The 13,854-nt window shown below is 51.6% G+C and overlaps 1 protein-coding gene across 1 annotated transcript; it reads right to left on the reverse strand.

The window, feature by feature from the left end:
- Positions 1 to 5,228: 5,228 nt before the first annotated feature.
- Positions 5,229 to 13,732, reverse strand: LOC311374851 (NUAK family SNF1-like kinase 1; the record flags this gene model as incomplete). Its single annotated transcript, XM_084490603.1, has 5 exons — positions 5,229 to 8,423; positions 8,967 to 9,099; positions 11,272 to 11,391; positions 11,597 to 11,662; positions 13,581 to 13,732. Coding segments are annotated over 5 exons (1,808 nt in total), but the record flags the coding sequence as incomplete, so codon positions are not given.
- Between the last annotated feature and the right edge of the window lie 122 nt (positions 13,733 to 13,854).

Here is a 13,854-nt window from a genome sequence, read left to right on the forward strand (position 1 = left end):
GGGCTGATTCAAAGCAGGGGGAACTCAACATGACGGAGGCTGGCTCTCTTGTCACGGGGCCACACACGCATGCAGCAGCAGAGGCATAAGCACGTGAACGCACTCTCAGATGCACACACACACACACACACACACACACACACACACACACACACACACACATGCGGGCACACGCAAACCCACGCAGACACACCGAAATCCACACCACGCAAACACACAGACAGACACAAGAGCCTGCACACACCCACAAATGCACGTACACACACACACACACACACAGACACACACACACACACACACACACAAGCACACAGACACACTTTTGCAAATAGCAGTACACGGAGGTGCATAACAGAAGCGGTAGCAAACTTTAATTCCCACGTCTTTCCTCCCTGTAGTTAGAACAGAGAAGGGCCTCTCTCCGCTATACCTCTACTCTCCAGCTAACAGCCACTCAGCCACTGAGTGGACAGACAGGACCAGGGCTGAACTGCAGCCCAGGCTAGAGGGGCCTGGAGGCTGTAACCCGAGCCCTGTACCGGGGCCCTGCCTATACCGGGCCCAGCCTGCACCGGGGCTCTGGAGTGGTTTGAGCGCTGGCCAGACATTCCTGGAGGGATTGCTGCCCAGACGCCCAGCAGCAGCAGCAGCAGCAGCAGCAGCAGCAGCAGCGAGCAGCAGAGAGCAACAGCAGCAGCAGCCAGTCAGCAATGAATTCCAGAATAGCAGGGCCGCGCTAAAAATAGTCTCCCGGACAGGAGAGGGAGGAGGGCTGGCCGGAGAGAAACAGGGGGGAGGTTGGTTTTTTATTCCATTCCATGTCCATTCACAATGTTATCACAGCCGAGAAGAGGAAGAGGAACCACACAGAGCCGCCTGTTCGGGATTTGTGCGAGCGTGTGTGCGTGATCTTGCTGACACGTGTGTGTTTTTAGTGTGTGTCCTTCCGTGCGCAACGGTCCGAGGAAGAGAAATAAAAGGACAGTTTTTGAAACGGGTGCGTGCGTACCTGTGGCAACGCTTTTGCTTACCCCATGCTCGGGTGTGTGTGTGTGTGTGCGTGCGTGTGTGTGTGCGTGAGAGTGCGTGTCGTGCAGTCAGCACTGGAAGAATAAAAAAAGCCGCCTCCTCAGAATCTCATTGCTAAAACAATGTGTCAGCTCACAGGAGCAGCACACTCTCTGCCGACTGTAGGCAGGACCCCTCGCGGGCCCCGCTCGGGGCCGTTTATTTATTTTTCCTGCAAAGAACAGGCAGCTCGGTTTACATTAGCCACCCTAAACCCCTTGCTGCGGAACAATCTCGCCTGAAACAGCACTTAGCCGTGCCAAGGCAAAACTGGCTTTGGCGAAAAAAAAATCCTCCCTGCTGCCCTTTTTTTCTGGTTTGCCCTGCCCTAGACGCGGATTATTCCCCCATCTCTCTTCACACCAAGCCCCTTTTTTCCTCCGGACAAAGGAGTTGTAAACTGATTTGAAGCGTGTGTAAAATTCGCCCTCATCTTTCATTTTCCAAATCCCACCGCGTGCGATGGCTTTTATCTTCTCCGAGCTCAAAGGGGGCCGCGTCTTTTTTTTATAAAGTCTGTGTTCTGAGCGGACAAAGAAAAAGGAAAAAGAATAGAAAAGCTTATATCCTCCAACAATATGCAAACTTGAGAGAGAGGGGGGAGAGAGAGAGGAAAAGGGGGAGAGAGCAAGAGAGAGAGAGGGAGAGAGAGAGAGAGAGAGAGAGCAAGGAAAAGTTTGAGAGAGGGAGAGAGCGAGGGAGACTGGATGGGGTAGGTAGGGGAAGGTTTTTCTGTGTGAATGCAGGCCCAATCAGCCCCTTCTACCGCCTCATCTGGCCCTCACCATCCAGGGGCAAACAGGCCCACCGCCTCCCTACAGATGGGTGGAGGAGAGGGGGAATAAGGGTTCTGGAGTGGGGGCTGGAGGGGGAGGGCAGGCGGGCGGGCTGGTACATCAGAAGGTTTGGCAGCTGCACTTTATTTGAGGGTCAAAGAGTGAACCAGAAATTGTTCAGAAGAGGGAAAGAAATCCCTTTGAAAGTGAGGTCACTCCAGTGTCAGGCGTACAGACGGCCGGGGCTCTTGTGAACTTTTTGATTGTGGTGCTCATACCTATTCATTATGCTCCATACGTTTGGCAGACAATACGCTGGATTGATTGCCTCAGAAACGGTGACACAGAGCGCTGTTCTAAGCCCTATGGGCGCTCCCATCGCATGACTTCACAGCGTTGCTTTTGGCGCTCTGTTGTGAGGCCGTCGCATTTATGCTTCCTCGGGAGACAAATAAAAACGTCCCGGGGCCTTATCTGACAGCTCTTGAGAAACGTCCCCCGGTGAGAAACAGTGGCTAGGTAATGGAATTGTAAATGGAGAGGGATATAAAAAAGTATGCGGGTTGAATTCGGTGGTAGAGTAACACTAAACTCTCGGGGGTGGAGGGGGATAGTTAAGGTATGGCGAATGAGATATTCCCGTGTATTATCCCCCTTACGGCAGCTAGTGCACGGTGTAAGATTCATGCTGTCTGTGCATTATGAGCCAGAGCTGCAGTGCTGCCGTATCACCGGGGGAGAGCCTCAGACATCCACCCACTCACTTCATCCACAATGTGGATCGCATTAAGCCGGCTGCAGAAACAACAGCAGCAGCGGCGGCGGCAGCGGCAGCAGAGCACTGTGCTCTCTCCTTGGACGCCCAATTGACCCCTCTCTTCCCCAAAAAGAGACCCCGGGATCCCTTGAGCCCAATATGAACCGTATGAATGGTCTGTTATGTCCTCTGCTGTACGCGTCTGACAGCAGTTTAATTTGGGACGTTTTTAATTGACAGTGTGAATTAATGTTTCCCTACAGAGGTGGGAGGGCCCTCCTCTGTAGAGAGGACACGATGTAATGTTTCTTTGACTTTGTAATCATTAGCAGAAGATGGTTTTTAGAGGCCAATCAAAGGTCCGCTATTTATTTTAAAACGACTCCTTGTGCACGCAGTAATGTTTGTCTTATTGGGCAGTTTCACACTTTTTCCCCACAGGAAACACACGCCATTGTCTTATATCTGCGCTCGTTTTTAGCTTTTCACGCTAGTTAAAAGAACACACCCACCCACTCACACAGGACATGGACAGAACACACAGCTTCTCATTATCCTTTTATTGAAGTTGCTTTACAGAGGCACGATGCTGAGTGGAGAAACACCCCGACGGATGAATTAAGACATTTTACAGGATTTGCTGAATTCTAACACTTTGGTTTTGGTAAAACAACAACGCAATGACCATTGTTTTCCAATGGACACCAACTTGTATGCCTGATGTCAGTGACGACTGAAAAGTGATCACTGTGTACAGTAATGGAGGCTCACACAGTCCAAACGAAGCCATCCCATGAATATGGAGTTCTTTTGAATTAGTTGTATTTTTTTGAATGGCTTGATCAGCAATAAATATAAGTATAAAAAAAACACAATGATAATATTTTTTCATTATAAAAACAAAATCATAGGAGATAGCAAAGGCACTGATCATTTTCAACCTTGGCCGTCTGGAATCACTCTCAGACACCACAACGGAAAGTGAATAGTACTGAGCCTGAACCAAATAAAAGCACTTAAATAACAAAATAATACCAATTTATTATTATTGTCATAACAAAACAAAAAGATCCAGTCAAGTTTTCCTATGATTAGTCAGTGAACCAACGGATATAAGTCAGGTATTTCCAGTTCGGCAGCAAAATACTAAGTCAAATCGTACTGTCCTCTGTTTCCCAGCATTATGGCACTCTGGCAGATGACAATACTTCTTCTTTGGTGTTAGCTATTCAGCCATATCGAGCTACATACTTTGAGGTTACCTTCCAATCACTTTGGTACAGTTTTGCCGTTTGTGTATCATTCAATATGAGAGCTTATCTGACCCTATGGGTTTACCCAAAACAGGCGGGCAACACTCAACACACAAACACTGATTTGAGATTTATGCATATCTTTTGCCAAATTCAAAGGAAGAATACAAGTCCTACCATAACATAGCGCAATATAAAAGTTTCTTATATTTTGTAGAATCATAAAACAGAAGCGTAATAAAACCAAAATACTAACATAGTATAATTTCATCACTGTAAATCCAGTTGACAATACAAATCCAGGACAAAACGCTACAAGTCTTCCATATGAATCAATACCCAGGACCTTTTCCCCACACGGACAGACCACTGAAAACATTCCACACACACTCTTTTCTTGTATTTTTTCAAGGGGTCTTTTTTTTACTGCATAATTTCCCATCGACATCATCTAATATGCTGGATGATGTCACCAATTCAACCCCCCTCCGTCCTAACTGCTATGGCTGAGAAATGCAGAGGTTTGTGGTGTATGGCCTTACAGAACACACACTCACACACACACACACACAACCAAGTTGACCCTTCATACAAGCTGTATCAACAGCCTGAAGCATTTCCACTGAAAAACATCTCGGTCAACCCCCTCCCGCTCAAAAATAAGTAGAAAAAAAAAATCGTAGTATATGTTGAAAAAATAAACTTTGAGATGAAGTATAGACGACTTCATTCATTAATGGGGGGAATCCTGCTGGAAAAAAATAAATCCTGCTTGAATACTCTCTGACCTCCCCTGAATCATTTGAACAGCCTACTTCTCAATTTACTGTAACATCCCATCAACCTTCTCTTAACCTACTTCCTTTCCTTTCACAAGTCTGCATAACCATTTTTACTTTCAGTAATCCTTTCCTCCTTGCTTTCCGGTTTATTCATTGTTGGACCCACTCCAAAACTAGATTAATAATCTCAAGAGGCCATCCAAAAATCCAAATTTCCCCAAAGAGAATTCTAACCGGAAAGCCTTCGCCAATCTCATCGCCACTTCTCGTCACCAATCCTCACTCTTTCCTCTTTCCTTCTTCTTCTTCTGTCTCACTCTTCACAAATCACTTCATCTTAACTCTCTGAACTCAACTCAACGCTAACTCTCTCTCCTCATCTCTCTCTCTCTCTTAGCTCTCTGGCCCTCAAATAAAAACAATAGCTGGCTAATTGTGCTGGCTTGACATAACGGCCCCAGTATACACAGCTGGAGGGCTCGGGGGTGTGTGTGTTTGTGAGGGGGGGGCCGGGGCGGTGGGGGGGGGGGGGGGGGGGGGGGGGGACTGCAGACTGCAGGTCCCACCTGAGCCAAAGAAGCCCTGTCTGGGCCGCTGATAAGATCGGCTCGCACGGACACGTCTGCCGCGGCAGCAGCCATTGTCTGCGGAATGCGCTGTGTCATCAGTGTCTGGAGAAACAAACGCACCTACTCAGGTCCCTGACACAGAGGGGGTGGCGCGGGATCCGGTGAGGCATTAACCAAACGCCAGGGGGGGTCAGAAAACGCACCTTCGACAGCTTAGGTCAGCGTGCGCCGGAACGTTCTAAACTCTACTGGGGGGGGGGGGGTGTCCGGGTTTAGGGTTTAAACGCTCGGCCGCTCTCCAGAAATGTATTGTGAGGTTATTTATAAAAACAAATATTAAAAAAAAAGGACCCCCAGCTGTGTGTTTGTTTGCCAGGGAACATTCCAGTTCTGTGAGTGATGCATTGTGGGCCGTCGCGTGTGACTAAAGGTCCCTCTAGTCTCGTCTAGGTGAGCCGCGGTGGACACAGAGTGTCCTTCCGACCATGTCCCCTGAAGTGTGGACACAATGGACCATGTTGACATGGAACACAGTCTGGGCTATTTTAAGAGTCTGCTGTGCTAGGCTCCATGTAATCAAGCCCGCGTGTGTGTGTGTGTGTGTGTGTGTGTGTGTGTGTGTGTCTATCATTTTACCTGTGGCCCGGAGGAGGAGGAGGATAAGATGAATCTCTTTCATCAGAGTCACCCTTGACCCCCTCCCCCTGTTTTTTCCCTCATTCCACAGTAATAAAAGATGGCTGGTCGACCATGTGTTAAAGGTCCTGGTTCTCTCCACATTCCCAAACTAAATCAAAACAATAACATGGCCTCACTGGTGGCATGGCTTTCCTCCGCACTCCCGGGAACGACATAATATAATCTCATTATATGATTGAAAAATAAAAATAAAAACAAGGCACTACATATCCTCAAGTATCGTACACATATATACGACATATGCATTAAAATGAAGATACACTCGGGCTGCGTGTGTTACATACGCAGCCGTAGTTTAATATGCTGATTATACATATAGTTATGCTTCCCCATCACTTAGTAACAGAATTATATATGTCGGTTCCCTCCATGAGCTTCAGACTCTTCCAGTAAAACAGCCACATCCACCAGTTTGGCGTTCAAAAACTAAAAGCTACACACAACTATTAATAAATAATTAACATCAACAGTTATTTTTGGAGCAAGACCCTGGTTTGTTAACAAAAAACAAAAAAAACAAAACAAAAGATACAGGAAGTAAAGATCACAAAAGCGTGCGCTCTCTGTGAGTTTTAAGGTGCTGTTGTAAACTCAAACTAAAAAAGGGTTGCGGTTCGGCCCGGAGAGGCAACCGATTTCTGCTCACTGCGTTTGTGATTCTAACTTGCCTTTCTGCTGAATATGTAAACATTTGAACACAGCAAAGTCTATGGGTGGGCCGACAAAAGACACACTGGGTGGCATTCTCTCTTGCCAGCTACTTATCTAACTTGCATCTCAAATTCTCAAATACATGCTAACTGAATTTCCTCTGGCCAGAGAAGTGCATTCGCGTGCATGTGTGTGCGTGCGTGTGTGTGAGTGTGTGTGTGGCGCGTTCCTGTGTTGTTTACATGTCGTTCTGATCCAGATTTCCTGACTCTCGTTGGAAACCTTCCCCCTCCAAAAAAAGGTGTATCCCAGCAACACACTGGTCGTCAATACCACCCATGTAAACGTTCACATCCCACAGGAACGACGCACAATCACACACACACACACACACACACACAGACAGATGCACGCATGCCAGTGAGCACACACACACACACACACACACACCGACACACACGCACACGCACACACACACACACACACACACGCACACACACACACACGCTTGTCTTGCGTGCCACCCGGCGGTCAGGTGTGGAGGGTGCTGCTGATGTCCAGGGCCTGCTGATACACCTGAGTCATGTCCTCCAGGTCCCCCAGCAGGGAGAAGCTGCCGTTGTCCCCCGGCGACCCGGGCTTCCCCCGGGAGCCCCGCCGGCCGAAGCCCTTGGGCCCCTTGGACCCCTGGAGGAGCAGCGGCGCCGCCGCCGCCTGGAACCCCTGGAAGTTGGCCAGCTGCAGCAGGTTCTCGGCCGACACGCAGGCCCTGATGTTGGGGCGCAGCCGGGCCGAGCCGCCGGAGGGGGGCCACTCGGCGCCGCCAAGGGCGCCGGGGGACAGGGAGAGCGCCGAGCCGTCCTCGCCCACGATGCTGGAGGGCCGGCTCTGGCTGCGGGACAGGCCCGACTCGGCCGCCGTCCCGGCCTCGCACAGACCCGCCGCCCCCGCCCCCGCTGCCGCCGCCGCCGCCGCCACCGCCGCCGCCGACGGGGGCCCGCTGAAGGTGGAGTACTTGCCGTTGCGCTTCAGGATGCCCTTGCGGCCCATGGCTCGTTTGGGCGGGGAGCCGGCGGGGAGCAGCGACATGGCGGCGCCCCCCAGCAGCTCCGAGGACTCGCTGCGCTCCGGGGACGAGTAGTAGCCCGACTCGCGCTGCTGTTGGTTGTTCTTCAGGATGCCTTTCTTGGGGAGGGTGGGCGCCGCCATCTTGGCCGGGGAGCCCCCCGCCGCGCTCTCCAGCGCCTCCTCCTCCTCTCGCTCCGGACCGGACCCGTCTCCTCCTCCTCCTCCTCCTCCACCTCCTCCTCCTCCTCCTCCTCCTCCTCCTCCTCCTCCTCCTCCTCCACCTCCTCCTCCTCCTCCTCCTCCTCCTCCTCGGCCGCCGGCCCCCGCCGCCTGGCCCTGCTCCGTCTGCTCGGGGCTGGGTGTGCGAGGCTCCCCGGTGAGCCGGGTCTTCAGGATGCCCTTGGGTCTCTTCAGGCCCGGCTTGTCGTCCGGCCCGCCGCCGCCGCCGCTGCTGCCACCGCCGCCCGGAGAGCCACCGCCACCGCCGCCGCCGCCGCCGCCACCAGCGTCGTCGTCGTCGTTGTTGTTGTTATTGTCGTCGTCGTCCTCCACGTTCTCCTTCTTGGACTTCTTGGGCCGCTGGCGGAGCAGCAGGGGGGTGGCGGCGGGCTTGTCGGAGCGGTTCTGCCAGTCGATGAGGCGGGCCAGCATGGGGGAGCCCCCGTGGTCGCGCTGGGCCTCGCAGTCGCACACGCTGTTCTTCCAGCCCCAGTTGACCCACCAGTGGTTGGCGATGTCCTCCACGGTGGCCCGGCGGTCCGGGTTCACCATCAGCATCCATCGGATCAGACCCCGGGCGTCTGGGGACAAGATGGGACGGAGGGACAGGGGGTCAGAGACATTGTTGCTTGGTTTGGGTCGTTTTAGCAGGTTGTGTACTTTTGTGGGAACTGAACTCGGAAAAAGCGTGTGTATGTACGACTTCAGTCTGTGTCATTCTTACAAAAGGAAAACCAAAAGTTTTTGTTATTTTCTCTTGGCCGCAACTTGAGCAGAACATGATGAGGAATGAGAGAGCAAACGGAGAAAGAGAGTGAGACGGACAGATGCGAGAGAGACAAAAAGAGAGAGAGAGAGAGAGCCCGAGAGTCAGAGAGGGAACGAGAGAAGGAGAGAGGGAGGGAGAGAGAGGGAGAGAGAGGGAGAGAGAGCGCGAGAGAAGGGGAGAGGGAGGGAGAGAGAAGCAGAGCGAGAGAGGGAGGGAGGGGGAGAGAGAGAGATAGAGAGAGAGGTAGAGAATGCAAGGGAGGGAGAGAGGGAGAGCGGGAGAGAGAGATACAGCGGATAGGGAGTGAGAGAGCGAGAGGGACAGAGAGTGCAGTACAGGGAACGTCGGACCGTACCGGAGGACTGGGTGGGCTCTCTGTATTCTCCGTTGCTGATCTGGCGGATGAGGTTCTTGTGGTTCCCTCCGTCGAAGGGCATGGCCCCGTAGACCAGCGTGTACAGCAGGACCCCCAGAGCCCAGCTGTCCACCTTGCGGAACCAAAAAAAACACACAAACAAAAGCCCCCCCCAAAAAACATTGAGATCCACAAATAGAAACTAGAAATTGCGCAATAGGTACGGTGACGGCCTGTTGTTGCGCAACGGAAAACCCCATATCTCTGCTTCTATTTAGGTAAGGGATTCATATCGACTTAGTCACCCGCTGCTGCACCGTGGGCTCGTTTCCGAGCTGACATTGACCCAGAAAGAGACCTGAGTTATTGCTCGCCTTATGACACGTCCGTATTTCATCCGTCTAGTTCTGGACTTAAGGAATCCCTCTGGTGTGGGGGGTTGTATGACATCATACCACTGTAGCGACTGGGTGATGGTGGTGGTGGTGGTGGTGGTGGTGGTGGTGGAGGAGGTGGGTGCTCATGATAAATCCTCTCCTTGACCCCCACCCCCCCCCCCCGGCTCCCCACACCACCAACACCATCACCCCCGCCACCACCAACCTCTGCTCAGTCAAGCATAAACAAGCTGCCACCAGGTAATGCAGTGTATCTTCCTGAGGTAAGGCCGTTGCATAAGACCATGTGTCTGGTGGGGGACCAGGGGGGAGAGGGGGGGGGAGAGGGGGGGTGTGTAATGTAATGAGGCCAGCAGAGATGGCAAAGCCCACCGCAACATGGCCCCTGACGGTTCATCTGAGCTCATCCCGTCTTGTGTGTATATGTGCGTGTGTGTGCCAGGATGCATGTGTGCGTGCGAGTATTTGTGTGTGTGTGTATGTGTGTGTGTGTGTGTGTGTGCGTGCGTATGTCTACGTGCACGCCGTTAGTGTGCTAAAGGGGGACGTCTGGGTGCTGGAGGTCTGGTGGTTGCTGGAGACTTAAAAAGAGATTGTCTTGCAATAGACAGGAAATCAGATAGGGGCCACTTAAGGGCCATATGAACTTCCTGTCAGGGCCTACAGTAAGAATGCTGCACCCTGTCACCCGTGGGGCTGCTGGGTCCACTCCTGGAGCCAATAGATGATGACCGTCAACGGGTTTCTATTTCGAGCCTCTGTAATGTGTTTGCTGTAATTTGCGGCTTTTTCTGCCCCAGCCCGGGACTCCTGCCATTTTGTTTTTTCCGATGGGAATGGCCGCTGCTCGCCGCTGTTTTTAGCGCTCTCTAAAAGTTAATTACCGGGAATTACGGTAAAATGGAAAACGGTGGGACTTGGACGAAGAAAAAAAAAATCGGTTGGGCTTTGTTTTGTATAACTGTCAGAGCGTAGAGCAGACAGACTTGTTTGCGGACGGCTTTGAACTCGGTAGCCTAAATAACGGGCTTTTCAAGGAAGCAGTTTTCGCCCTTCGTGTTAGACCTTCAGACTTGGGGCCGTGAGCAACGCACGGCGGGCCCTCGGAGAGGCCCCCGGGTTCCTGTTAAGATGTAGAGGCTGTGAGCCGGTGGCATCTCCCACAGCTCATCTACTTCAAAGCAGCCACTCAGGACGACCACAGACTGGGGAGGGGAGGAGGGGAGGCGGGGAGGAGGGGAGGAGGGGGTGGGAAGATGGGGTGGCTGTATGATATGTAGACAGTATCTAACCTCACCCACCGCCGCCACTACCCCCACTCGGCCTGTGAAGATCTGAGACAGCCCCCCCCATCCCCCCCCCCCCCCCCCGCAGAGACTGGAATCATAGGAGTTAGTCCATCAAAGAGCCCACCTACTGCAGCCCGGACCAGTGTGAGTGTTTTTCGATGCTCTTTGAAGATGGTTCTTAATCATTGCTTCGGTAGCAAGTGAAGGTCGTCTGGCTGGAGTTTATCGGCTGTCACGGAGGGTTCATAGAAATGTACTTTTAAAAAACTTCTGCATTTAGATTTTATTATCTAAAGGATTTTTTTTTTTTATCCAAAGCGGTTTACAGTTAATTCAGATAGAGGCCATTAGGGATCAGAGTCGTCTTGCTCAAGGACGCATACGGGTTAGGTGGTGGACATGGGGGATCGAACCCAGTACCTTTTGGCCTTGGGAACACACTAGCCTCTACGCTGCCCTGTATAAGGCGGAGGGAGGGGGGGGGGCAGGACAGTGTTTGAAGGGTATGAAGTGGGTGTGGGGGTGGAGGATGAGTCTAAATAGTGCGGACCGGAAACCCGAGTCGTATCTCGTTAGGGTTTTTTTTTGGTTTGTGATTGGCCGCGGCTCTCCTCTCACCTCCGGGCCGCGGTAAGGTTTTCCGTTGACGATCTCTGGCGACGCGTAGAGCGGACTGCCGCAGAAGGTCTGCAGCAGCTTGTCCTTGTGGTACAGGTTGGACAGCCCGAAGTCCGCGATCTGGGGGAGAGAGAGAGGAGCGCAACGGTCGTTTGGGGGAGGGCCGAGGAACGGTCTGGGGCCACGTGTTCCATGTGTGTTCCTCCACAATGTCAAGGTCATTTAAAAGGAGGTGGGGGCTATGCTAATCCCATGTGCGGGGGTTGTGACTGTCGATCGCAACGCCGGTCACGGAACGCAACAACGAAAAGATCACAATTCTTACCTTAATATTGCCATTTTCATCCAGTAGCACATTTTCCAGTTTGAGATCCCTGTGGACCACTCCATTCTGTCAACAACAACAACAACAGCCACAGAGAACAACGTCAGTGAAACACATGCATGAACGGTGATATCCTTCACGACAGCTGAAACCGAGCGAGGAGAACAGTGGAGTGTGTTTAGCGGTGATTTACTCAGATGGGCTATCGCACCGCCCTCGGGGGAAATCAAGACAGCCTGTTGGGATAGCTCTGCTTAATTGGGATTGCTGTGCTGACATATTTATCTTCCTTTTTTTTTTTCCCCCCTTCTGGCTAACATGTGTCATGCAGATATGAGACTTGAAGTATTTCCAAGGGCCATTACGAAAAAAAAATAAACAACCACCCCCCCCGAAAACGTTTCATCGTTTAACATTGCAGCAACAACATCAAAAAATAGAGCGAACATGTGTCTTTTAGGGGGTACTAAAAATTCTTTCAAATGTAGGTGGGGGGAGTGCGTGGTGAGACAGTGACTTCATTTCCACATCCCTGCGGCCTGGCTTGTTGTCTATTGGTTATTGTCTGACAACAACCTCATGCTCATATGGTTGTGATTGGTTATTGGTTCACTGCCCTCCCGCCCCTACCCGCTACCCCCCCCACCCCCACCCCCACCACCACCCCTAGTGTGAGGCGGTGGCGATTAGTAGTGAGGGGTGGTGATGATTCATCTTCCTTGGCACTGTAAGCCACACACACACACGCCCCCACACTGACACACATACACACACACACACACACACACACACACACACACACACACACTCAAACTACAGGCTATTCAAGGGGCATGACATCATCCCTATCTCCAGCTGGAAAGATGATGACTCTAAGGGATTGGTGTGTAGGGAGGGAGGGAGGGGGCGGGACTGAGGTGAGGTAGGGGTGTGTGTGTGTGTGTGTGTGTGTGTGTGTGTGTGTGTCTGTCCGGGCGGAGGGGGGGGGGGGGGGAGTTTGTGGCTAGGTGTAGGTGCCAGCGGAAGTAGAGGAGATGAGTGAGAGTGAGAGAGAAAAAGGTGAGCTAAATGAGCACCAGTTGATGCATATATAGGGCTGGTACCTCAGAATGAATCATGGGAGTTTTTGTTGGCGATCAATTTAAATATAGCGTAACCTAGGTGGATCTTTGCCAAGTCTCGCATGAGAAACACTGTGGCAGTTTAAAAAGAAAAACGTAATGACAACTAATTTCACGATAATTTACTACACAATGACCGAAAAAACATTCCGATGCTCCTATGCTTCCAAAATATCGCCGTCATTGCAAGGTGACGTTGCGATGTGCAAGCTCTATACACAGTATATGTATATATGAATATATACGTATATATATATATATATAAATTGGAAGTGGATTTGAGGCCTGCTGAACTGGGCTGGCCTGTGTTCCGTCCCGCAGACAGAAACAGATGGCTCTCCCTACGGCCGGCACGCCAAGAACAGCACGGCGAGATCAGCCCCGCAGACTGAAGGACGATGCGGTGGACTGTGTACGAGACGGCATGGTCAATGTAACCCAGAGAGAGAACACACCCTGGCCTGGACTGCATGAAACAAGACAAAAACAACCTGGGATTGACGTGCGTGTGTGTGTGTGTGTGTGTGTGTGTTTTTTGTGTGTGTGTCTGTGTGTCTGTCTGTGTGTGTGTGTGTGTGTGTGTGTGTGTGTGTGTGTGTGAGAGTCGACGTTTGTGTGTGTGTGTGTGTGTGTGTGTGTGGAAGAGGGGTAGAGAGATTGAGACAGGGAGAGGAGACAAGATGGAGAGAGGTAGCGTGTGTACAAAAGCCTGTGCTGGTTACTGTACAGTATGTGTGTATGTTTATATATGTGTATGTGTGTGTGTGTGTGTGTGTCTGTGTGTGTGAACGTCTGCCTGTGTGTGTGTGTGTGTGTGTGTGTGTGTGTGTGTGTGTGTGTGTGTGTGTGTGTGTCTGGGTCACCTTGTGGCAGTGGTGCACCGCGGACACTATCTGTCTGAAGAAGCGTCGCGTCTCTCTCTCGCCCAGACGCCGACGCTCGCTGATGTAGTCGTACAGCTCTCCCTTGCTGGCGTACTCCATCACAATCACAATCTTGTCCTTGTTTTCGAACACTGAGGGAGAGAGAGAGAGGGGGAGAGAGAGAGGGGAGAGAGAGAGAGGGGGATTATTATTAGGTCATTACTGCCCCGAACATACGATGAGCTCTCGTGGGCCGGCGTTGCCAAGTGTTTTT

The sequence above is a fragment of the Micromesistius poutassou genome, assembly GCF_964030765.1.
Source record: "Micromesistius poutassou genome assembly, contig: SCAFFOLD_1298, whole genome shotgun sequence".
NCBI lineage: Eukaryota > Metazoa > Chordata > Actinopteri > Gadiformes > Gadidae > Micromesistius > Micromesistius poutassou.